The sequence below is a fragment of the Onychostruthus taczanowskii genome, unplaced genomic scaffold (assembly GCF_017590055.1).
Source record: "Onychostruthus taczanowskii isolate IOZ18803 unplaced genomic scaffold, ASM1759005v1 scaffold73, whole genome shotgun sequence".
NCBI lineage: Eukaryota > Metazoa > Chordata > Aves > Passeriformes > Passeridae > Onychostruthus > Onychostruthus taczanowskii.
In genome coordinates, this window is record NW_024505118.1 from 2,230,080 (window position 1) to 2,255,904 (window position 25,825).

The window sequence follows — 25,825 nt, forward strand, 5'->3', positions numbered from 1 at the left end:
CCGACAAACTCTGCAGCTCAAAGTGCAACCTAAGGCAAAACTTGTGTGCCAAATTCCAAGCATTATTCCATCTCCTAATATAGCTGGAGTGATGTTGGGGTGAAGGTATGGAAGCTGACAACAGTGAGAAAACCTGTCACTTCAAGGAAATAGGTACTGCTATGCTATCTTTTGACACATTTTACATTTCACCTCCCCTCAGAGATGGGAAGTGATCCCCACACCACTTCTCTCCATAAATTCTTCAGTTATCCTTATAGTTAGTCTTGATGAAGGCCTAATAATGAACTAAATATGCCTTTCTAATCTCTAACACGGTAAGCACTTTTGCACAGGGGCCAGAAACCAATTACTCTGTGTTTGCCCCCCTACTCTACCAAAAGTCCCATGTAAAAAGCTGTTTGGATTATTTGACAGTCAGTGGCATTAGTGAGGTCTGTTCCACCTCATCACCCTGCAACATCTAAATGTCACTAGTGCCAAAAGTAGAACAGCCTAAGCAGCTGTTGCTCACCTTACATCCCTCCTTGTTTATCACACCAGGAGCACTTGCCAGTTATTTTGATTTGAGTACAGAAAGCTGGATAATGAAAAATAATAAGTCTTTCCTTATTTTTTTCCAGAATAATATGCAGTAAGATGAAGTTATACTGGGCCCTTGGCCCCATTGTCCTTCTCTCTCTTATCTACAAAAAATAATGAATAAAACACAGTGGTTTTGATAATATATATGGGACTACTGAACCAATTCTTGATTATAGGCAAGTGTTGAGGATTTGCTCCCTGAGGCAAACTAAAACATGCTTTTGTGATGAAGAACGGTGAGATTTAACAAACAGTGCATGGGACAGTCTGCAAAGAGCACAACCCACACTGTTCCCTTTCTGTAGACACATTTGAACTGTCTCCTTTTGCTACATTACCCTTCTATCACTTCTCTAGTCTTTTTTCCCTTCCACAATCATCTGGGTCTTGTACTTCTGCAGTCCTTAGAACAGCAAGTTTCACTCTCATCTTGCACATAAGTTCAGCATGGCCCCTGGTTTCAGGCATAATAACAATAAGGTCTATTTAACTGTTAGAAAAACTCTTTTGCTGATCTGGTGCCATCCAGATGGTTTTCACATCATCTAATGCTTTAAAGGGATAATGCTTTTGTTAGAAGAATCATCTTACAGCTTCCTCAAGTCCTTTTCCAAAAGGTTACAGAGAAGCTTTCCTATAGGCATCAGCCTTTCCATGAACCTGCCTCAAGCAGCTGTGCTGCATTCCCACTTCAGGGACAGGCAGGAAGGAACATAGGTTTCCATTTCTTCCAGATGGTTCTGCTCACCTTTGGGACTAAGAGAAACTCTTCCTGGTCTTCCTTTCTACTTCTCCACCAGACAATGGGCATGGCCACGCCATCTCAGCCATGGGCTGCCCAGAATAGATCCTGCCAGTGTAACACTGACACTGCTACACCAAAGGAAGACAGCATCAGGCAGCTAGGAACATGAGAAAGCAGGGAGACAAAGGCAGCTTATCTACTAGTCCTACTAGTAAAATAATACCTAGTTTGTGTGCTTAAAAATTTCCATATCTGTGAGTAAAGCCAAAGAATCAGAGACCAACAGGAAAACCAATCTGCTGTAAAGCTACTGAGCCTGGGAATGAGCAAGCTGCAATGAGGGGAGGACAAGTACATCTCTGTCCTGGAGAGCTCAACAGTACAAGACAGCTGGAGAGCCAGTCTGGGCTCCAATACCACATGCATGTGCCCAAAACTTCAGGTTGAAGGGGCTGTAGGAACTACTGATGGAAAGAAGAAAAGTGAATCCTGGTTGTAGAACTTCTCAGCGTCTCCTGTTTCTCCCCAGGTCACACAGACTCTAAGGCATAAGCAGTAGTAAGCTGCTCAGCACATCTTCCATGTTCTTCCCACACCAGAAAACATGCTGCTAATGCTCAAGGGACTGGATAACTTCAGCTGGTGTAACAATGGATAGGAAGAGATTTCCCAAAGGCTGCTGCTTGAATGCAGTTTAGCACAATGCTAAGCAAACATCCCTGACTGCTAGACTGCTGCTCCCCACAGCACTACATTGTTGGAGAATTGTTTAGGCTTTTCTAATGGTTTATGGCTTTCAGTCCAACACATGAACACTTTAAACATGATGTGCCAGATTTTACATTTTCCAGAGCATTCTTTATGATCACGGGCTTCTCAATTTTCACAGTTTAAAGCATCTTAGAAGTCAGAGGCAACTTGTTTGATATTCCTTCCCTAGGTGAACATCATCTGGCACATATCAGAAGGAGCAGCTATACTGGTTGTGGATGGAATAGAGGTAATTTTCTTCACAGTGGCTGTGGTAGGTCTGTGTTTGATTTGTGCTGGAAACAGTGTGATAGCATAGGGCTGTTTTAGCTACTGCTGAGCAGTGCTTGCAGAGCCAAGTGCTTTCCTGCTTCTCACACCACCCCACCACCAAGTGGGCTGGGCTTCACAATAAATCCTAGCATAAGTAAGGACTTTCAGCCCATAAAATTAACTATTTCCATTTGATCAAAATGGACCCATCCACTAGCCATCCCTTTATTTTCCAAATCTAGCCAAAGATGTTAAGATCTGATGTTATTACAAATACGAATAAAAGCCCAGGTCAAGAGTGAACCCAAAATGCTATGGTTACTATCCCTACAACACACAGCACTTAAAACTTAGTAGTACAGCTGTAAGGCCTTTAAAAGAAAAGGGCACTGCTCTTCTTTTCAGACCTGAAGCGGAGTTACTTTAGCTATGCCTACTCCTGATTTTTAAATAGAGTCCTAGAATGAGGTGGAAGGGAGCTTAAAGATCACCTAGTTCCAACTCCCTTACCATGGGCAGGGGCATTCCTGCCCATGGCAGAAACCAGAGCAGAATGCTCAACACCCCATCCAACCTGGTCATGAACACCACTCTACAGTAAATACCTCCACAAAAGAGTCCCACTTAAAAAAAAAAAATCTTTTCTTTGGCGTAATGAAGTAGAAACACAGAGTAAAGAGTTTAAAATGTCTACAAACCTCCACGTGTTACAAGCTGAGTGAAAACAAGTTAGCTATGTTGTTTCAGTTTTGTTTTTCTTGTATTTTTTTTTTACCTTTCAGAGAACTGTGTTGCAGTGAAATACGACTTTCGTGTACATCTGAATGCAACTGTTTCTTTTTGTTAAAGCCTAAAAGATGTTTAATTAGCCTTTGTTTAAGAAGAGAGCAGGTATCTGACCAAACCAAGAGAGGCAATACCAAACGTTGCAGTTGTGTTTCTCTTGATAAGCCCTTAAGTCTTAATTCTCTCTCTAGAAAACTCTGTACAGAATACTGCCACATCTTTTAATTTAACCACAGCAGGTAATTAAGAACACGAAAGAAGGCCAGTAATGGAAACAAAGGGCTGCAAATCACAAAGACCAGTTTCAGAGTTGTTGGTGAACTCATTTCATGTACCCTACTACACTCTTACTGTCTTGGGCACTGGAACAGTGGCCATCAGATGTCTTAGCTGTGCCAAGTAAAGTTATCTTGTCATGACTTGCTTTCTATTCCTGAGCTTCCCATGTCCAGAAGAGCTCTGCAATTGTAAGATTATGACTATAGCCATAAAAGTCAATATAATGTACACCTCAATTTTCAATAAATGTACAAATCATTTATTTAAAATTCAAAACTCAGCAATACAAACAAAATACTTAAGAAACAATAAATTGAAAATGTAAACACTTATAGAAAATAGATGAACTGTAGCAATTTAACCACCCACCATTCTTCACAGAAAACAGCAAGAAATAGAGAGACAAACCAATACCCAATTGTTGTTTTCTTCTCAAATTCTAGTTTAGAGGTAGAATACCACTGTGAAAGTCTCAAAAAATTAATTCAGTAGAATTATGCTACAAATAAATTTGGCCCATATACTTATAAATGTAATGAAGCCAGAAAAAAAAGATTCTTACTGAGAGCTCTTGCACAATAAAATTTGGCATGGCACTTTCCAAGAGATAAAGCACCTTTCCTGATAAATACTGGTTTATGTTCTTGTAAGAAAGGAAGGGATCCTGTGCTTTTTCCATTACTGACAAAGAAAACATTTACAAATAGACAGACCAACTTTTTGGTAGGCATATAGAAAGCCAGTGTTTCTCAGTAACTTGTCCTAGAAAGCCAATCTGGGAAAAAAAAGAAGTGTAACTATTAAAAGAAGACATTTTGAAAGACTTTATGAATACTTGATAAATACTTATTTGGGTGGCACAGTCCTCAAGAGTTGGGGGGGGGGGGGGGGGGGGGAGTTAATACAACAGGAGAGGTAAAAAAAAAGGAAGTGTCTTTTCCACTAGCAGGGAACTGACCAGTTTTTACATTTTATTGTCATTCAGTCAGTCTCCCCTAACTGCTACAATTTTATCCTCTCAGGAAAAAGTGTATCTGTGTGAGACACACTAGAACATTAAGTGCAGTAAAAATTACCCAGGTAATCTCAAATGAACATATAGTCCATTTTTGTTCATCAGATAACCTGCTACAAGTAGAAACAAAAATTGGAATTTTCCAGACAATATATATAAATTCATAAAAAACAGGAACAGTTTGCAAGCTCAAATACAAACATTATTCAGAAAAAAAACCCAACTTTTTAATATACAGACTGGCTAAGTGCATTATTTAAACTGTTGCATGCAAATAGTGGAACCTATGGTTGTTTAAGAAACTTAACTATCAACAACTGTTAGGCTTCTGCAATTTAGTTTAGCAAGGATTTTCTCAAGTATTTGCTGAAGGACATTTGCGGTTTAGAAGCAGCAAAATCAAATTTGCAATCTTAATGTCTTCCTGCTTTATGGTATATAGAACCACTTGTCCCAGCCTTCAGAAAAAGAGGCAAATGAGTAATTCTATCACAGACTAGCTGAAAACAAGCTTTCATGTGCCAGCTACCACATTTGGGGCAAAACTACTTCTGTGGTGCAGTTTAAATAGTCTGAGCTATATTTATCTGATTTTGCTGAAGCAAATTAAAGAAGCATTTCAACTGTACTCACAGCAGAGCTGGCAACATTACCTGGCAAATAACCAAGTGATCTCTCCCACTAACACTGGAGGATCAGCCCAAACACAAGAGATAAGCTTTTCTTCTACAAAGTACATTCTTCTGCTGATCATGAAGCCTTTCAAAAGGAAAGAACACAATATTAACACAGGAAAGTTTCAGGTCTATTTTAGGCCTTCCAATTTCTTTATGAAATTTCCATCACCTGCAAAGGAAAACTGTGCATCCCCATCCAGCTAAAAGAATATTACATACCTAGATTAAGGAAACTAACTTAAAGATGAGTAAATGCTAAGCCATATATAAACTATGATACTTCCACATCATGATTTTTTGAGAGTTCAAAACAGGGCTGAAAGAAGACAATTTTAAGTATATATCCAGTTTTACTCCTTATTTTTCCACTGTATCCTTCATTATGTCTTTCCCTGCATGTATTTTAATGGTCAGGATAAAAATATTTTCTGTATATACAAACTAATTACATTTAGCTAATCCAAAACTTCACCATTCTTTGATTTCTCTATATTTAGGCAACTCATCTTCTACACATGCAAGATACTTTTAAGAACATTAGAAAAAAATTTCTAGTATTTCACTGTTTCCCAAAAAAAGTAAGATAAAGCTGAACATTTGTTGGTACATGCTTTGCTGTACCTGCATAAAACCATTTTTGTATATACAGGTTACACATTAAAAAGGACAACAGCTGACCTCAGCATTAGTTAAAGCAAGTTGTCTTGTCTTTGTGCTTGCAAGTTCTAATAACAAAAGGAAATATCAAGAAACATCTAGGGCTTCCATAAAAAATTTACTTGCATTAAGTTTTTCCCCCTGACAACTCCAAAATTAAAGTTGTTTTACCTCTTACTGTGCAGCAAAAGTGACAATCCAAAACAGCAAAATACATATGCTCCCTCAGTGTCTCCAGTAAGAGAAACATTGTTATCCAGACAGTGGTATAGTTTCTTCCAGGTCTTGCAATAAAGCACTCTGCCATGAAAGAGAACACACACCTGACCACTGCTTCCAGAATGCAAGATCCAGAACTGTTTCAAAGATTGAAATAATTCCTTTTTCAATATGCAAAGAAGTCTCTTTGACATCTGGGGGTTTTATATAACATATTGGCATTCAAAGAGCTAAGTCCTATGAACTGCAGATCCCCAGGCATGGCAGATTTAAAGCCAAGTTCATCACCTTCAGAGGACAAGGGTATGATCCTGTGGACTACACACTGCTCTGCCCAAGTAATCAGACACTGAGATACATTAATGCACCTGTACCATTTTCAATACCCAAGAACAACTGCACTCTAAGATCTAATTATGAATATGGTCATGCTACAAATGTGCTGTGACTACATTCAGTTAGAAAGACAGCACATTAAGAACCTACCAGTTCAGCTGTTCTGGGTTTTCTTTAATGATCCCATATATGCAAGGCACAGTCAAAGGTCAGCCTGACTGCAGAGACAGCTCTTTGGAGAAATTGGTGCCCTAGAACTTTTTTGGGGTGGGAGAAAAAGAGATGATGGCTACTCTATACACAGAGGCAAGCTTTATTCTTTCAAGGTGAACTTCACCACTGGGAACATGGCTGGTACAAGTCCAATACACCATTTATGTTCTAAATAAAGGATATTTTGAGGCCTCAAGCAGATACTGGCCTCATACCAAACTCCTGAGTAGTGGCAAATTTCAGCTTGGAACCAAAAGCAGACATGCAACCAAAACTTTCACAAAAACTAAATTATTTTACATGGTAACATGGCCATAAGAGTCCTTTTAAAAGAGTGCTAGTTTGTTTTAGTGACACCATAGCATCAGAAGTTAACCTGTGGATCCAAAGAATTACAATAAGCATGTGTCTTTGTAACTGAGAAGTAAACATTAGAAAAACTACTGCAACACTGAGCTTCCAGTACATGTTGCAAAATGCAACTGACCCCTGTAAATCACAACATCAACTTTTATTTCACTATTGTCCAGAAATCACATGGCAAAACAGATTTCCCTTGTCACTGTTGAAGTATACTAAGATACCTGATTGTTTTCAATTAAAAAGCCCAACAGAGCAATGGCTAGGTAAGATACAAAGCCTGCTGCTTTCCCAGTGTTTAAGTGGAAAGCATAGTCTAGGTATCTCAGCATATTTGCTAACAGGGAAGAAATACAACTTTTTATCCACGTTTAATTAAAATGTCAACTGGTGGACATACTGGGGAAAAAAAACTAACCAAAAAAACCCAACAGAGATATTAGGAAATGGTTAAGTCATGGCATTTGCTTTTAGTATTTATACCTTTAGATAGAAGTAGTTGTGATTTATCAAACTCACTAATGTCTAGAAAGCCACACAAATCCAAATCCCACACAGACATTAGCATCCTAGTGGAGCAAAATATATACCACCAAGTCTGCTGCTGTAACCCAGCAGGGCAGTCCTGGAAGTGATGTTCCCACATCACAGGCCCTTCTGAAATTCTTACTTAGTCCTGGCTGCTACTGGTTCCATTTTGAGTCCTACCTGAGAAGGCAGGGAAATTCAACCCCAGAGCAAACAAAGATCTAAGCTTGCTTGAAGCTCCCTGAGGTTTCTCTCCTGTAAGTCCTGGTTTCAGTGTGTATGTAAACGATCTAATTCCTTGCCAGCAGCTTCAAGTTATTTACAAAAAAGTCACTGACTCGGACACTGGTTTTCTGGAATGTATCTTTGATACACTGACCAAGGTACTCTTGTTTAAGTCAAAGAAGTCTGAAAAGCAACTTTTCATCTTTCTCAGGAGGCTGTGCCCTGCCTATGACAGGATATACTGCCTGTATTGACTCAATTTCTTCCCATATTGTTTTCTTCTCTTTGCAAAGTAAGAACTTAATCTTTCTTTGCAGGAAAAAAAACGAACAAATACTTACTAACACATTCACCAAAGTGAATTTACAGCAAACACTACCATCACCACCATTCACCCCCCAATCTTCAGAATTAATTTAATGGAGGCCAGTTGTTAGGATACCAGTTTTATGTTTGAAAATAAAGTGCATCATGATCGTCACTGAGAACTTTGCTGATTTCAGGTTAGCATAGTTAGTGTCAATCCTCAGCAACATCAATCAAATAGTAATTACAACATAAATTCATAACATGAGTCAAAATCTGAAATGGCACACATGAAAAATAAGTTCTGTATAAACAGGAAAAAGAAAGAGAAAGTGAAATGGAATCCCTAGCCCTTTGTGGAAATGATCCTATTATACAGCTATGCCAACATGCAGCATCTGAAACGAAGAATCACAGTCTGTTTGCTTCCCTTCTACTATTCCTGAATTCAGTTTGTAGCTTTCTGGTGGTGTCTGACAGATTTCACCTCGGACAGGGGAAGACGTGTCTTGAGGGAGCTCCACAGAGACAGTGTCAGAGGAAGAATCTTGGCTTTCTGCTGACACAGACATTTGTAGACAGCTGCCCTCCATTTCCTCATTGCAATCTGTGTCTTCATCAGCCTCTTCCAGCTGCTGAACAGATCTTAAATACTGTTCTATCAGTCCATTGTCCTGCACATTACTAGAGCTCTCTTTACTTTGCCCACACTCCCCAGGGCCATGCTCTCCATCTGAACAACATGCTAAAACACAATCACCACATTGTTTGATGGTTTCCATTGAAAGGGAGCTCTCACTTCCTTCAGCTAAGCTCTTTTCAGAACTACACAATTCACTGGCATGAGTCTGATCAGCTGCAGAAGAATGAAAGCCAGAATCTGGGAACTGCAACGAGGACTTTTCCTGAAGATCATCCTCACTAGCTGGAACTAACAAAGCAGAACTAACAGCTGGTGGGGTTTCTTGCTTCACTGTGGATGACTGAAGAGGTGGTTTGGATGAACATAAAGTATTGGCTGAAGGGATCACAGCACCACCTAAGTTCTGCATCACTGAAAGCTGCCATTGTTGAAGGGATTTAACCTGTATAGAGAAAAAATCATTATGAAATGCAGTTAAATGTATTTTGATTTCTAGTGGATTTCTTGCATTCAGCAACCAAGCTCTAGTATAAACTCCAAGACCAAGAGACAAACAAAAGGTTTCCTATATCATTAGGGAAATTTTGTCCTTCTCACTGTGAAATCATGGCTTTTAAACCTACATGCCAAACACTGACAGAGCACACAAGCTCCCAACTCAAGTACCTGAAGAAAAAGCAATCTGTTCTTAAAACCAGAAAGGATCTATCCATTTTTAAGAAAAAAAACCCTTTATTTTTGGAAGAAAAGCTTATTAAAAAGTGTATTAACAACTTTCCTGCCTCAAAAATGAGTTGCTCACAAGCAACACAGCTTGATATCATTTCATGTGCCATGGGCAGTTACATAACTCTTCACAGTCCTGCTCATGCTTATTTAGCTTTTCTTGCATTTTGTCTTCCTTCTCACACCAGGCCACTATTTAGTCTTTAGTAATAAAGCCAGTGTTATTGCACTAATGTTCTGAGGGTTATTTTCCCCCACAATATCAGTATAGCAGACAACACAGCAGTAAGAGTCTATTAAACCACTCAAATCATTGGAAAAACTGAACCATATTGACTGTCTCTACAGGATCTACAGTAAGAAATAATGCAAATTCACATACAGGCAGATCAAATTCGAATTCCAAATTCATATTTAAGCAAAAAAACAAAAGGACTAAAATTATTTACCTGGTTCCAAAGAAATTTGATAGCTTCCTCCTGTACAAGCCTCTGCATTTTATCTTCCTCTCTTTCTTTTCTCAGTCTGCAAGAACACACATCCAAAATTTATGCAGCTTAAATAAGCAACATTTGGGTAACAAGAGCAACAAGAACACATAAAAATGCCTACTTATATAACAGCACTTTTGAAAGATACAACAGAGCCTAACATTAAGAAATTACTGCAGTCTGGCTTGCCATAAATACCCAGCTGCTGACTTCAAGTTTCTTTTTCAGTTACATTTAAATTCTGCTTCCTTTTACTGCGGCACATTTCTTGGCTTGGAAATAATGTGTCTTTTTGTAAACTGAACCTGAGCTCTTATTTTTTCCTGCACAACTATCAACCCCCCACACACCAAATAGTACTTGTTCATTTCAAATTATGCTGTCCCACTGATATATGGATGGAGTATGATGTATAAGCATTAGGACTTTCTAGAGGTTCACTGAGCACTCAACTTGATTTACAGAGCTTTTGTCTCTTGTGATAGTGAAGAAAAAGAGCCTGTCAGACTGACTGATCCAGAAAGATATCAAGTAAATCCAGAATTTTTGGTTGACAAATTGAGGAACTTTGACCACGATCCTCTCCAAACATGGATTCACAGGATCAAAAATTAAAACAGAACTAAATACAGAGTCACATTTTAAAATTGTATCATACAAGGTAGAGGAAATTATTTTTACTAGCAACAGAATGACTCTCAATATGGACACTTGATTTATAGACTCTAATTGTAAGAAGACAAATAAAAAAAATCCCACTCTATTTCTATTTCTAGCAATTTCTATTTTGAAATATGCAAGTCCTGCTAAAATAGGAATAGAAAAATGTGTTCTAACGCAACTCATTTATAGAAGGCACTTTGAGAGTATGAATGTGCAAAACTGTTTTAATTAGTTAGGAACTGATCCTGTAATGTAATCAGTTTTATGTTTCTAATGCTAGGTTCTACTGTGAGTAGTTGTATCATCTATATCTGTTCTGAAATACTCTGGAACGATGGTTATATTCAGACAGACTTGCAAATACACAGCATGACCTCAACTTACTTGTCTATTTCAGCTGTTAAGCAAATGATGTGCTCCTGCATTCTGTGTAGTCGAATTTCATTCCGCACTTCCTTGGCTTGAGGATGGTGGTTCCTCGTGTAAAATCCTCTCCAGGAAGCTTGAAGCTTGGTAGCTGCTTCAGTCATCCTTTGCAGTTCAGATGCACCTTGATCAGCTGGTGCTGCACCTTGCACAGCCAGTGAACCAGACCCTTCTTCTGTCATCTGGTCAGGACAAGGAGTTTTTACTCCTGATTCAGCACCTAACAAGGTGCTGGGGTGACTGTGCAGAACTCGGCCTTCAGAGACCCCTACAGAGTTGCCAGTCTTTGCAGCCAGGCCAGCTGTAACCAGATCAGGAGCAGGCACCTGCAGGTTTTCTTTGATATTCTCTTGCATTTCCGCACTTCCTGCTGCTCTGTTAGGGTGCTCTCCTGTAAGAGACAAAGCTTCTTGCTTTTTAGTTGTTTCCCTACTATTAGTATCTCTCACACCTTCAATCACTGTATTATCATCATCTTCTAGGCCCAAACTGATTCCATGTAGCTTCAGGTCTGAAGCAGGAGACACTGGAGACAATCCTGAAGCAACTGGCATGAAAGTAGACTCTGAGGATAAAAGGCTGCTGTTTAGTTTGTCTTCATCGGTCTGTACATCTTCGAGGTGCAGCTCCTTGGGAAAGCTTCTTTCATGAAGAAAAGTGTTCTTTACTGCATAGGAATGATCATTGTTTGCACTTGGTCCAATCCAAGAATTCCTCTGGATGACAGGTTCTAGATAGGCAGAAATGCACATCAGAGTATTTCAATAATATTAATAGTTTGTTTCATTCAAAGGGATTCCCAATTTGGTTTTGACAGTTAGCACCTGGGTGGGTAAGATGATCTAACATGTTAGTAATGGCAAGCATTATTTCTGTATCAGGACAATATTTACCACAGTAACATCCAAACTTGGCAAACACTGGGTACAAGAAATTGCACAAATTGCACTTCCTTGGAGAAAAAACTTGTATAAAATGCAAAAGTCAAAGTAGTAACTCATATTTTGTTGGATAACCAGCCTACTAGCATTTCAAGACACAAATAAGCATGGACTGGATTTTTTTAAGAAACAATGTGTACCTTCAGTTGAGAAAATAGAAGATCAATAAAATAAAACAATAACAGGGCCTTGTTCTGAAATTCCTTCCACAAAGTTACCTATGCTCAAAAGAAAAATATTTATTTCCACAGGTTAGATCACAGGTGTAGATAAGCTACTTACCCTTTTCAAGAACCATCAGTGATGGCTGGGCCAGGCCACTGTGTTCATGAGCAACTGGCACTGTTCTGCTCGGAGCAGAAAATGTACGTGGTTCCTCATTTTGGTTTTCATGCATCAACTGCCTCTGGTGGAGTCTAAGCACAGAGTGCCAACAATAGATTTTATGGTTCATTTAAACTTTCTTTTGTACAGAAAACATCTAAAAGAAACTATGAACTATTTCAAAAGAAATAAATGATCAAAACATTCTAAAGGAGAGGCTTGTTATGCAGACTCCTACACACACAAGACACTAACAGAACTACTCACAAAGTAAGAAATTGTAGTCTTTTCCTGCTCCCCTTCCTCCAGCCACTCTTTCTTCACTACATGTAAAAAAAAACCAAACCAAAAAAAAAACCACCAAAAAAACAAAAAACCCATAACAAAAAAAAAAGGAGAAAAACGCCAAAACTCAAAAAAAAACCAAACAAAAACCAACCAAACAAAAATGAGAAAAATCCCAACATGCAATTCTGACTACAGACTGAAAATCATGAGGTATTTCTACACACAAAGAAGGCATGCAGATATTTTAAGTGGAATACATTATTTGTGTAGGTATAGAGGAGTTTGAGGAATGGTGAGAGTATCTTTCACATTTCAAAGTGAGTGAATCAAGGAATAGGTGCTCCTGTTACTAACAACCCTAAATGCTAGTACAAATCAACAAATATTGGCACAAAAATTAAAAAATCATCCTTTACAAACTCAGAGAACACACAGGTTGTTTCAGGCCAGGTAAATTAGAAGCTCAGGAGACAGAGGACAAAGTCAAGCTGTCCTATAAATCATATATGCATGTGCATATATACAGGTGAGGATTTGGGGGGATTGCCTTTTCTACTAGGGTTTTTTTTTTGCTTGGTTGTTGAGGGTTTTTTTAATTTTTGAAGAGTTATATTTAGCAGAACAGCTTCCTGGATTTTCCCCAGAAACATGTGAATGCTAGACCACTTAGCTAGAGATTCCAAGGTCAAGATGCCTTGACTGCACCTTCTCCTCAGAAACAGCTAAAACATTTCTATAATTTCCTCCTGGAGACCAATCTACACTTGCAAAGTGGGCAGTAACTCCTTCCAGATGCTCCCAAGTTTCTGGCCCTTTTGATGAGATACCCTTCTGCTAACTACAACGCTTTTGCTGTTCAGCTTTTTAACCACACTATGGCACTTAGGTAGCCTGCTCCTGGGAGTTGAATTTTCTGCTCTTTCTGCAAGAAAAAGTTTGTCAACAGGTTCTGAGGAATAGAACCTGTATTGCTTTTTCTGGCTTCTAACCAAAATTAGCTCACCTTTACATGGACAAGAAACACACCATGATAACTCTACTCATCTATCTGCACAGACCTTAACAACACAGCTACTGCTGGCAGAACCAGCAGGCTCTCCAGAGGCCTCTGCTGACAGACCTCAGATGCCAGATACAGATGGACAAATGCATCGCTGGGAACAGAGTCCCTCAAAGGACAACTTCAAAACCAAGAAAAAACATCCCAACAATAAAAAAGTGGCTAATACACCAGTGTAACAAATAGTCCTCATTGACAATTAGAACAAATGCTAAGCTCCTTTTTGAAGTTTTCATCATTTTTTTGTGTGGCAATTTAAAAAAAAAATCCCAGTGCATAGTTTATTTTAATCACAGTTCTAACACAAATTACTTTAAGTATCCTCCAAAGCACAGACTGAAAAATATGAAGGAATTTTCCCCTAGATGGCCCAGAAAGCATGAAAACACTTTTGCTGCTGCTGCCTTGCCTCTCATTCCCATCTAGGACACATCCTGTACCTCCATGACACTTTGCATCTCCAGCCCTCACTGTAACTCTGAAATACTTAAAATGAAATCTTACTACCTCTAACACATCAGATATATAATTGTTTTCTTAATTACATTCTCTAAGAAAGAAACTAAGTTCTCACCTTTGCTTACTCAGTATTTTTTCCAGTTTGGCATCCTCTTCAGTCTGGAGTCCATATGCAGATGTGAGAGGACAAACAGTAGCCAAGTACTGAACTAGCTGAACATGCTGCCCAGGTCGAAATGACCTTCCTTTCCCTTGACTGTAGAGCCATTCTGCTTTCAAACTGTTAGGAAGGGGGAAAATGGTTTCATAAATGGCATCTTTAATAAACAGCATAGAAACAGTAACTGTTTTCACTACAGTTCTTCTAGTGGGTACCCAAGAGCTAATCTACAACTCTAAGCAAGACTTGGAACATGTGCAATGCCCAGGGAAACTGGCAATGTCATTATCAGAACAATGAATAATGTACTAATTCACTTAAGCACCGATGAAACAAAACAAGAAAAACCCACTTGTCCAAAACTGTGCAGTCTTTGCTTTGTGTGTAGTCTTTGAGCACTGAAAACATATTTGTCTCAATGAACTTATCAGCAAAGTTTTCACAGAAACAGAGAAGTTCACAAAAATGTGCAAAACAGAGAGCACATTTTGCTAAGAAGTATTCAGCAAGTCTGTTTTTCAAATTAATTTCTGCCTGAGATTATTTAATATAATACATCTACATGTAATAATACAATTAATACAGAACATCCCATTGGTCATGAAAAAGAAGTCTAGAATTCCAACAGGCAACTTTCCTGGAAAGTCATAGCATGCTATGGTAAAACAGAAATAGAATTGGTTTACCTTTAACCAAAAGAAGGGCACCTTTTTATTTTAGTAACAGGGAAAAAAGGACATTAATTTCCTAGAATATGTTAGTGTCCTGGACTGGAATGCGCTTATACTGGATAATACTTATGCTTGGACTGTTCTGATGTCAAAACTTTGTCATGCAGATATCATGTTGATATAATGAGCACAGTGATACAGTAACAAGTGATTTGAGCAAAATAATATTTAACTAATTCATAACAAAAAAAAGCCAAATCTAGAAATGCAAATGCAAATCATGCTTATATAAGGGCAAGTTAGAGCTTCCCCAAGGACAACAGCTTTAACTCCTGCTGATTGTCACATTCTGCAAAGTCAAAGAGACTGTAAAGAAAGGGTACCAGACCACTGATGAACTGCTACCACAGTTTTGCTTTATAGAAGTGCTTCTGTGATTTGAGCAACAAAACAAAAGTTTAACTTCATACTTCTATCTAAGCAAACTAAATAACAATTTCAGTGTAACAGATGAAAAATTTAGCTAAAGCAATTTTAACTTAGCCAAAATTCATGTAATAATTTTAGAGATTTAATGATACTATTATGTCACCTTTCCTTCTGAGAAATCACATATCCATCAAGAACTTTAAGGTTCAGACACCAGCTGACAATATAAGGCCTGTAGTCAAAGCCAGGGACAGATGGTGTGGCCATCACACAAGGATTGTTCATAACTGACAGTTGTTCCAATTGGTGAAGAGAGCCCAGGAAACAAACCTCGAGAAAATAAGACACATTTGTTAACGGAGCAAAACATTACACATTTCTCCTAACTACAGCTGGACAGCTTGTGCAAAACAACAGAATGACAAATAAATCAAAAATCACATTCAATTTTTGAACACAAAGGACTATAAAGGACATTCTATCAGTTACCGCCATTTCCCAATAATTCTTCTGTAAATGCTATTAGTCCTTGGAAAGTATTACCTTCTCTTAAAATTTGGGAACGGGGCTTTATGTATAGAAAGGTGTAGTATGAATCCAGTTTACTACAACAACTGTTGGATTTTGAAAACAAACAAAGGAAGAAAAAAATAGGGCAAGCCAAAAAGCTAGAGAAACCCTGTCCTGTTTTGAAGAGAAATTATTACAAAAAAATTTTCTTCTAACATGAAATCCCAATCAAGAGTTTTGGCTGCTACTTATAATAAATCAAACAAACAAAACAATAAAGACAAAAGTCACAGGCAGATTATTTGTTTCTCTTACACAGTTTGAAAAATTGGTCAGTGGCAACAAGTGCAATTCAAACCTCTGGTATAATACCAGCAGCTGCAGAAACTCTCTGCAGCATTTAATCAGCTCAGCTTTCAACTTTCAGACAACTAGAAAAGGTTAGGCCTAAAAGTAACATCCTTGAATAACAAAAACTTAACAGAAAAAAGGCAAATTTCTTTCCAGACTAAATTTTAAAAGACACCACTAGCTCATGCAGCTAATGTAAATATGGTTATTACATATAAACAATTAAACTATTAGAAGTTGGGCTGTTTCAAAGAAGAGAGCCCATTTTCAGTTACAACCTCAAAAAAATTGTTCAACTTCCTTCTTTCAGTCTACCTAAAGACAAGCTGATCTATCTTCTGTATCTTACCTCATTTAAGTCTCTGATTTCATTTTCTGCCAAAGAGAAAACAGTCAGACTCTGAGGTAGGCAAGCAGGGGCAGTGCGAAGTGAAGTTATAATATTTCCATGTAGCAACAGAGTCTATAAAATAAAAACACATGATGAACACATGATGGAATGAATGTTTGATCAAAACCCACAGATTTCTTTTTCAGGCATCACCTGACAAAAATACAGTGCAAAAGAAGTATAAGTAAGGCTTTCTGGTCACAGTTACCAAAAAAAGTATTTGGAAACGTTTTTCTCTACAGTGTGCACGTTGCAAGAGTTAGAAGTATGGTTTGTTTTGATTCATGAGAGGAAATAAAAGAACAAACAGTTATGAAGAAGATATCACCATCGTATCTTTACCAAAACCATCAGAGTGGCTATAGAAAAATCACTGCCTCAGCTCCTGCAACTTCAAAACAGTGAAGAGCATATTAGCACACTTCCCTGTAGAAATTACAGTTAATGAATTAAAATGCTCTAAGTGCTAGTGTTCAAAGAGTGAATGTCTAAAGGCAGCAATTTTCAAAGCAAATTTCTTTGTGAACAGAATGCAATAAAAGCAGAGACAGAACATCTACCTTCAGTGAGGTAAGCTTGGAGAGATCACCCAATTGAGCTATGTTATTGTCTGACAGATCAAGATGCTGAAGAGACAGACAGGAATTGATTTGTTCAATGGCCTATAAAAATAAAGAAATCAGTTACTCACAGTAACCTTTCTGTAGCTACTAAATAAAAACAGGTATCAATAATTATAAATTCTTTTGAAAGATAAAAAAGCCCACTAGCTAACTAACACAAAATAAAAACCATGTTTTAATACAGCTGTATTTTAAAGATAATAATTATTTTTTCTATTTTGGAGTCCATTTCCTTACTTGCATTTCATTTTGATATCAAACCTTTTATTTTTTCCTAGACAACTCTACTCCAAAAGCTGCTGTCTTCTATTTCATAAGCCAGTAGACACAAAATATTAACATTATTGTTCCAATCAAAACATATTCCGATTTCTTCGCAGCATTTTCCAAATTTCTATAACACAAGATTCTGGTAAATGCAACAGACTAAATACTTTACCTTAATGTTATTTCCTGCCAAATTCAGCCATTCCAGGTGCACCAAATCCTTCAGCCCTTCCACGTACCCAATACTATTATGGGGCAAGTTGAGCACTCGGAGCTTGGTCAGTTTTGCCACACCCATCATTCGCACCAAACGGTTGTTGGCTACAGAGAGCTGCAGACGGACACGCGCGAAATAAACAGTTTTAACTCTGCAGAGTAAGATCTTACTTCTAGTCGTTAAAAATCTACTCCAACAGATACTTGTTCAATCTACGCATTTCATTTTCAAGTAAATGACATAGACCAAAAAAACCTGCAAGAGCCAGAAAATAAATTACTGGTCAAAGAATATGGGTCCTCACAGCTCACTCCACAAACTTAAGAGGAAATTCTCCTAGCAACAGCTAAATAAAGGAAAAAGAATGAGGAATTGTGTCATATAAAAGTAAGGTTGTAATATCAGAATTGCCAATTCATTGTGCAAATTGTTGCCCCACTCCTGGTGTAAAATTGCACTTACTGTCGATATGGCAGAGGACAAAAGGTATTTCACACAATTCTCAAACAGGTCCTGTGCTAATAGGACTGTAAACCACCAACTTTTTAAAGTTTTGTTTTTTTAAAGTTTTTAAAGTCCTGACTAGGCACACGCTTCAGTAACATGATCACCAAGCTGGCAGTATGGTGAAAGTTTGTTGTAGCAACAAACCCCACCTCTGCCAACTCAGTGTAGCTGGTCTGTAGAAGCTATCAAGCAGCTTCCAGTCTATCCAGAAGAACTTTCAGTGATAATACAAAGTTATTTTTAGGGTTACAAACTTTATGTACTCAAAAGCTAAGAAGTGTCAAAATCTGATTTATCAATGACTTTTCTACGTGTTCTTATGATATCCCTCCCCCAATAGGATTTATTTAGCTCATTTTTAGTTACAGCCCCCTCCACTGTCAACTGAAGACCTCCACTGCAAAGCAAAGCTTTATACTTTAGTCAGCCATCATTTATTTTCCTGTGAAGACAGTAAGTGCTGGCTTACTTCAATTACATAATATGGTCTGAAGGCAGAAGATGCAGCAGAAGACGCTAACATCATGGCACCATTATTTGATAACAATTTCAAATCAAGTAACACTGACCTGCATCAGATTCCTGCATTTCTCCAAGTGTTCCAATTTAATTATCTGATTTTTGTCCAGAATCAGAGTCTGAGTATTAGCATCACAGGGAAAGGTTGGACCCAGTTTTTGCAATCCTTGACCTGAGCAGTTGACTACCAAGCCTTAGAATAAAAAGGAGGAAAAAAACAACAAAAAGCACCACCAAGTTTATATACAAGAACATGTACTGGAAAAGCAACACAAGATAAAAAGATTTCTTTTATAATAGATGCAGGTAACTTAGGGAAATGGATTAACTTTCTTTTCCATGTAAAACTGAAGCAAATGACTTCAGCTTGAACACTTTAAGAGTAACTGATCCAGTTACTGGAAGATATACATACCAGACACTGTCCCAGTTAAGAACTCCGGCAGAATTCTGGGAGAGTCACAGCAGACCCTTTGAAGTGAGATGCAGAATTCTGGTAGCTAAATTTAAAGGTGTGATCCTCAAAACCCCCAATTTCAAAAGAAACTAAATTTTAAAATTCTTCAGATAATTAAAGTTTTGAGCAGCTTGACAACTAATTATGTGTAAGCATTCTAATCTAAATTAAGAAGCCATTCATGCAGCGATACTACAGTACTGGGAGCATTGGGAGGAACAAACTGTAAATTGGTTAGCATATCATTTACTTAATGCAACACACAATTCAAATGTTCCATGCAAAAACGGTCTCTACATAAAGTCAAAAGGCAAACATTTGCCATCTACAGGGAGCTTGAATCACTGGTACCCAAAGTGACACCTGATAATCATAATAATTTTCATACACTAAGCCTCGGCTGTGTATTTGATGTACAAACATCACTGTAGTGCTTCTTGTTCTCTTAATATCTGTTCAGTAAATAATGCTTCCTTTTTCAGTAGCATATCCCAAATAGTGTTCTCACTATATTAATATGATGCACATATTAATATTACAGTTTATAGGTTTTTAGGGTTTAGTTACACTATGGATGGAGACAACATTTTTTGTGTACCGTTTTGTCATCTAGAGAACATGCATTTCTAAAAAAGATTCTGATGATATTTATTATATTCCCATCATTTTTTTCAAGTCCACGGTTTCTCCAAGAGCTTTGGAGAGCAGCAAGGCAGAGCCAGCAACCTCCTGTCTCCATCACACTCCTGTCTTTGCACATTCAGGGAGAAAGTACCACTTGTTTCTCACTCAAGCAGTCACTTCTGCAACCGCTTGGTCACTTTAATTGACCAGACAAACTTTGTCCCACTGCTCATTTATCCAAGGGTTTGTTACAAAAATTCACAACTGACCCCTCCAATCCAGGAGGGAAGGTAAGGACCCACAGTACTGAATTACAAGAGTAATGCTTTTATTCATGCACATGAGGTGTCCCATTCAAACCGGGGCACTTGGAATGTGGCTTTACACACGGTTCTCTTAGATTTCCAGCATTCAAGTATAATGTGATCCAATGGCTACTTAACACACACAACTATTTGCAAAGGACCTGTATTTCTATGGCAACATCATCCACCTGCTTTGCTATTGAACTAGACATCCCTGCAGTCAGACTTCTCCAGGATGCCTACAAAGGAAGGTTTTCACAGTGGTGTTAAACGACCTAGAGTGCTGGCGTTACCTTCCCTGTCTGGGGGTATCGTTTATGAGCACCTTCAAGATTCTGAAAAGCCTAAGTCCCTCTTTCAACATTTGACTTTCTTCTCCTTGCAACAAGCTTTAGTTTGTTTGCTTAAGCATGGCAGTTCAGTACACAGCATGAATTATACATACACGTGTAACTCTAGAAAATTAATATGATTCCATTCTATAAAGACTCATTGATATAATACCTGGGCAACGAGATTTTCCGAATAGGCTTTCAGGACCCAGGAAAACATTTCAGAATTGCTTATTTCTCATTTGGCAGGGACCAAGGAACTACGCCCTCAGAAGCGTAGGTGAACTACACCCTGTCCCCAAGACCTCTCAGCACCCCCCTCTAGGGAAAACGGGCCCTATATCATTCAAATCCTGGCCTACAAAGGTTCTACAAGGCGGCGGGACCCTCCAGCACGATGGACAGCCGCTTCGTCCTGCCCCGATCCAGAGGCGCTCCTCAGGGCGGGAAGCGGTGCCCGCGCCGCCGCCCTCGCCCCGCGCTGCCCCGGCCGCTTCCTGCCCCGCGGGGCCCTCCGAGGCCGGCTGAGAGCGGGAGCAGCGGAGCCGGCCCCTCGCCCCGAGAGGAGGGGGCGCCGCCGCCTCCACAGTGCCGAGCCCCCCGCACCCCTCCGAGCGCCACGGCGCCTTTCGGACCCGCAGCCCCCACCACTGCGGCCCCGCCGGCCCCCGGCACCTGTCCGGGGCTGCCCTTACCCGCTCCGGCCGCCTCATCCTCGGCCCTGGCTGCAGCGCCGGCTGCCGCCATGCCCCGCGCTTGACAACACCGCCAGGCAACCGAGCGCCGATGGGCCGAACCGCTCCGCTATGGCAGCGCCGCGCCTTTTATGCTGGCTAGAGCGAGGGGTCCAGCGTCCGGGGCTGCGCCGGGGTAGCCCGGCCGGGCGAGCGCTCCGTGAAGCTGCCGCGGTGCGGCCGGGGCGGGGCAGGGCGGTGCTGCCCGGCCCGGCCCTGCCCTTCCCGCTCCGCTCCCGTCGGGCCCCGCGCGCCGCTGCCGACACCGCCTCCCGGCGTCCCCTCCGCCTCTCCGGCCCCTCGCAGCCGCCGCCATCATGAAGTGAGCGCCCCGTCCGCCGCTATCCGGGCCCATCCGCCGCGGGGAGGCCGCCGCGGGGCCTCGGCCGCCTCCCCCGGCCACCTGCGCCCTCCCCTAACTCTTCTCTCCCGCGCAGGGTCGAGCTGTGCAGCTTCAGCGGGTACAAGATCTACCCGGGCCATGGCCGCCGCTACGCCCGCACGGACGGGAAGGTGAGGCCGGGGCGAGCCCCGGGGGCGGGCGGGAGGGAGCGGGCCCTGCGGACGGGAGGGCGCTGCGCCCGGGAGAGCGGCCGGGCCGTGCGCGGGGAGCGGAGGCCGCGCCTTTGGGATTGTCCGGAGACTCCGGTAGTGCTGATGTGACGTCTGCCCGAGTCGTTCGCATGGAGCTGTGTGAAAACAGCATCGGCGTGCAGGTGCCGTGGCTGCTCCGCAGGAGATCCGTGCTGTGCTGTAGCTTGGGGTTGAGTTGTAGAATGCATTTTCCAAAGGGAGTCTTGAAGAAGCAGGTGTAATGTACCACAGTTGTGTAGAAAATGCTGCTTAGACGTCCTGCATCAAATGTTAAGATTCGCTGGAGCCAACAGCTGGTCTTCCAAATTAATTGAGTAAAAATCTTTGAGGTAAAATTGGGTGGAGAGCCCTTTCAAGCTGTCATGTCATACACAGACAAGATTGTCCCTACCTGTGAAAGGACGGCTTGGCTTTTGAGTATCCCAGTACCGTCATCTTTCTCTGTGGAATTCCCAGCACAATGACCAGGAGATCGATTGGTTGAGTCCTTGTGTGCGCTCCTGAGAATTACGTTGTACTTTAAATGGAATTATACAGGCAATAAAAAACCAGCTTGCACATTCTGCCTGTTGTTTTAGACAAACAGCTTAGTGTCACTAGGCAAGGGGGAATCGGGTGGAGCATTGGTCTCCCTGTGTTCCCTAGGCCAAGTTTTGAGTCACTCCCACATACAGGAAGTATATTGTTGAGGACAGACACTTGGGAGGCGTGATGCTGGAAAGCGTGATGCTGGACCACTTGCATCCAGTGCTGCTGTGTATTTGAGCACAGCTATTCATGCTGTGCTGAAATACACAGCAGCACTGGATGCAAGTGGTAATTTGAACTTTTTTGAGAGAAATGAAGATACTTCAGAATGCCTTGCAAGACTTCGGTTTGACCAATGTAGCAAAATACAAAACTTGAGATTTCTTGAATTATTTTATAAAATTTTGAATACTCAGAGCTGTATTTAAGAACTCCAAAAACATCAATGTCGAAAAACACTGACTCAAGGAATACTTAATGCAAACTGTGATAATGCTTTTCATGGAAACAAAGCTTACACAAAACATTTTGCCTTCCCAGGTTTTTCAGTTCTTGAATGCAAAATGTGAGTCTGCATTCCTTTCCAAGAGAAACCCTCGTCAGATCAACTGGACTGTTCTGTACAGGCGTAAGCACAAGAAGGGACAGTCAGTAAGTACATACCAGCTAATGGCACTGGAATTTGGTGACCAAAAGATATGGTCCATGGTCTGTTAAAGGTCACTTAAATGTGCCAGTGTTCAGCAGAAGCATGACCCAAGTTACCAGGATGAAGACTGGTTAATAATGGTGAAAACGTGAGCGCAGTTGCATGAGTTTATACACCACTTCAACAAAAGCATTGTATTGTGTTGTAGCAAAAGTGTTGTAGCACTTCTTTGAGAGGCCACTCAGAGCCACAGTATGTTCAATAGATCTTAATAATTGTAGGAATGGCATGTTTTTAAAAGTTAGTTTTAGGGAAGGTGGGTAATGCTGTTTAATAAGCAGACTTCATAAAAGTTTGGTCTTGTAAACTTCCTCAGTGGTGACAGCATAGGGAGCTGATTTTGGGGTTAGAGAGGCAGGGATGATACTCCTAATATACTCTCCTTGAAAACTTTGGGCTTAGCATGAGGTCTTTCCCTATGCAGCTGTCGTTGCATTAAAAGGATAAATCATGAAGGCATGTAGCATGAGGTATGCTGCAGTGTTCTTGTTTAAACTTGCGCAGCAGAGGAGCTTTGAGAAAGGCCTACATCAGTGCAATATCTGTGTTCTTGTCAGTTTGGTTGGAAGTTGATGCATGATGGCTTACACTGCTCCCCAGCACCTGATCCACTTGAATAGGTGTGGAGTGTCTTCCTTTCAGAAGACACCACTGAAGGTTTATCCTTCCCCCCTTTTTTCTTCTGAGAGTTACAGATGGCTGAACTTCTAACATTCTTTTAAAATACTTTTTTTCGTACTTTGCTGTAAAAGTGTAGAAGATACAGGGTCTATCTAATATGTGTGTCTCCAACACTGGTAGCTGGACAGCTGGGGAGCCAACCAAGGATTGTTGGTAATAACACACTGAAAAGTACAGGATGTGGCTGGAGAAGGGGCCATGTGGAGGTAGGGCAGCACTTCTCTGTACCCAACAGAAGGATTCTCGAAAGTGAGGAGTAAAATTCTACTAGAGTGTACAGTTTTAAACAGCTTCCGTTTGAGTAGCAGCTTGTTTTTGTAATTGTCTTCAGCCACGTATTTAATGTCTTGTGATGCTAATTGTCTTTGTTTGTCTCCTGCCCTCTTAGGAAGAGGTCCAGAAGAAGCGCACGCGCCGTGCTGTGAAGTTTCAGAGAGCCATCACTGGAGCCTCTCTGGCTGAGATTATGGCCAAGCGAAACCAGAAGCCCGAAGTACGGAAGGCGCAGAGGGAACAAGCTATTAGGTGAGAAGTCAGATCAGTGGAGCTATCCCAAGCTTTTCAAAGATTACAGTACTTTTCATATAAAAGTCTAAACTCTAGGTGAGCTCTGTGTTTTATAAGACTTTTTTTTGTTTGCTTTTAATCTGTTTATTTGTATGTAATACTGAGTAATCTTGGCAAGAGATAGTGGCAGCAGAGAAGGATTTCTCCTTTTCCCTTTGTACTTTTGTCCCTCACAGTTCCACTGTCTCTGTAGAAACTGCTTCAGGGGATAGTGAATATAGAGGAGAAATCTGGAGTAATGCATTCCATTCCTGATCTTGGGAAGCTCTTACAGTGCTGAAACAAGGAAACAGTGAATGGCAGACATGGATAACTTCCACTTTTTCTATGAATTAACAGGGCTGCAAAGGAAGCCAAGAAGGCTAAGCAGGCAACCAAGAAAACGGCTGTTTCTGCTGCAAAGGTGAGATCTAATAGGCAAATAGAAATTATAAAATGGAATACACCGTGTTGCAACATGACACACAATGTTCTGCTGTGGCACTTAATTGGAAAATCCTGTTTATGTTTTGAGGAAGCATTTTTGTAACTTTCTGATGTGAAAGCTCCTTGACTGGACTTCTAAAGTTAAACTAAAGTTAAGCATACTCAAACAGCTGGATAGAATGAATCTTTTTTACAGAATAAGTAAATATTACAGGAAATCAATTCTCTGACCTAATATCAGAAATAATTAATAGATAAAAACTTGTCTGAATGTGACATCTTCCCTATCTAGGAACTTGGTAACAATATATTGATGAGTGCTACCATGTGTTTCATTATCACTTCTGAATTAATACCTTATGTTGGCTTAGTGCTATGTGTGTAAACAAATGTTAACATGATCCCAGTATTACAGTTTGCAGTTCTAGTCTGATCTGATTTCTGTCAAGAGTACGTACAGGGATACTTTCAGAACTGCAGATGAATAGCTTCTTTTCACTCATACTTCATTATTTCTCTACAGGCCCCTACGAAGGCAGCACCTAAGCAGAAGATTGTGAAACCAGTCAAGGTTTCTGCTCCCCGTGTTGGTGGAAAGCGCTAACTTGCCAAACTCTTGGTCATGCTGAATAAACATCTGATGGAATTCCATTACTTGTGCCATGGTCTGCTCAGCTGTGTGAGATACACTGAAGGGAATGAATCTGTGAAATGACCATGTCTGGGTTTTGCAGACTGAAAAGCATCTTCCTGCCAGAAAATGCTTGGTTTCTTAGACAGTCTGCTGCATTAGCACACGCTTCCCCAGTCTTCACTGAGTGGCTCAGGTAGGAGGGAAGATGGAGCTGGTATTTGAGGAGCCTTCTTGCCTGAAGGACAGAACAGCACCTAAGTTTATTCTGCATCTATAACAAATGACATGAAAAGGTTTCTAAGATCAGAGATACATACAAGCTAAAAGGGAGTGTGGAGCAGTACAATCTGTAAACTACTTACAAAGGTCCTGTGTTGTGAAATGTGTGTAGCAAGATACAGAGAATCAAATATGGAGAAGGTTAAAAAAAAGGAATGGATTATTTCACAGACTGCATGGCTCTTACACACAAAGATTCAGATGCAACTTCTGGGTCAGGAAGTTGGTGGAAGCTGTTGTCAGGAAGAGGAAGCCTGTGAATATTGAATGGGTTTCAAATGCAGCTGGTGTTACACAGTTAAAGCTCATTTAGGTTTATATTTAACTTGCTGAAT

At 40.3% G+C, this 25,825-nt stretch overlaps 2 protein-coding genes across 3 annotated transcripts; one reads left to right on the top strand and one right to left on the bottom strand.

Annotated features, from left to right (window-relative positions):
* Nucleotides 1–3,707: 3,707 nt before the first annotated feature.
* On the bottom strand, nucleotides 3,708–21,158 carry CEP97 (centrosomal protein 97). 2 transcript variants are annotated; one of them, XR_005953969.1, is made up of 12 exons: nucleotides 21,034–21,158; nucleotides 18,671–18,813; nucleotides 17,550–17,708; nucleotides 17,048–17,149; nucleotides 16,446–16,559; nucleotides 15,399–15,565; nucleotides 14,091–14,255; nucleotides 12,127–12,260; nucleotides 10,862–11,633; nucleotides 9,773–9,848; nucleotides 7,379–9,039; nucleotides 3,708–6,067 (listed from the first exon to the last, which is right to left on the bottom strand). XR_005953969.1 is itself a non-coding variant. In XM_041422350.1 (11 exons), exons 1-11 carry the CDS (start codon nucleotides 21,083–21,085, stop codon nucleotides 8,326–8,328), a joined length of 2,598 nt encoding a protein of 865 aa, XP_041278284.1. In that variant the 5' UTR covers nucleotides 21,086–21,158; the 3' UTR covers nucleotides 3,708–8,325. The 2 variants fall into 2 exon arrangements, 1 of the variants encoding a protein (XP_041278284.1); XM_041422350.1 differs by having other exon boundaries at nucleotides 3,708–9,039.
* A 104-nt stretch (nucleotides 21,159–21,262) lies between these two features.
* Nucleotides 21,263–25,228, top strand: RPL24 (ribosomal protein L24). Its single transcript, XM_041422351.1, has 6 exons — nucleotides 21,263–21,394; nucleotides 21,510–21,585; nucleotides 22,735–22,845; nucleotides 23,973–24,109; nucleotides 24,491–24,554; nucleotides 25,101–25,228. The coding sequence occupies exons 1-6, from the start codon at nucleotides 21,390–21,392 to the stop codon at nucleotides 25,179–25,181; spliced, it is 474 nt and encodes a 157-aa protein (XP_041278285.1). The 5' UTR covers nucleotides 21,263–21,389; the 3' UTR covers nucleotides 25,182–25,228.
* The last annotated feature ends 597 nt before the right edge of the window (nucleotides 25,229–25,825 follow it).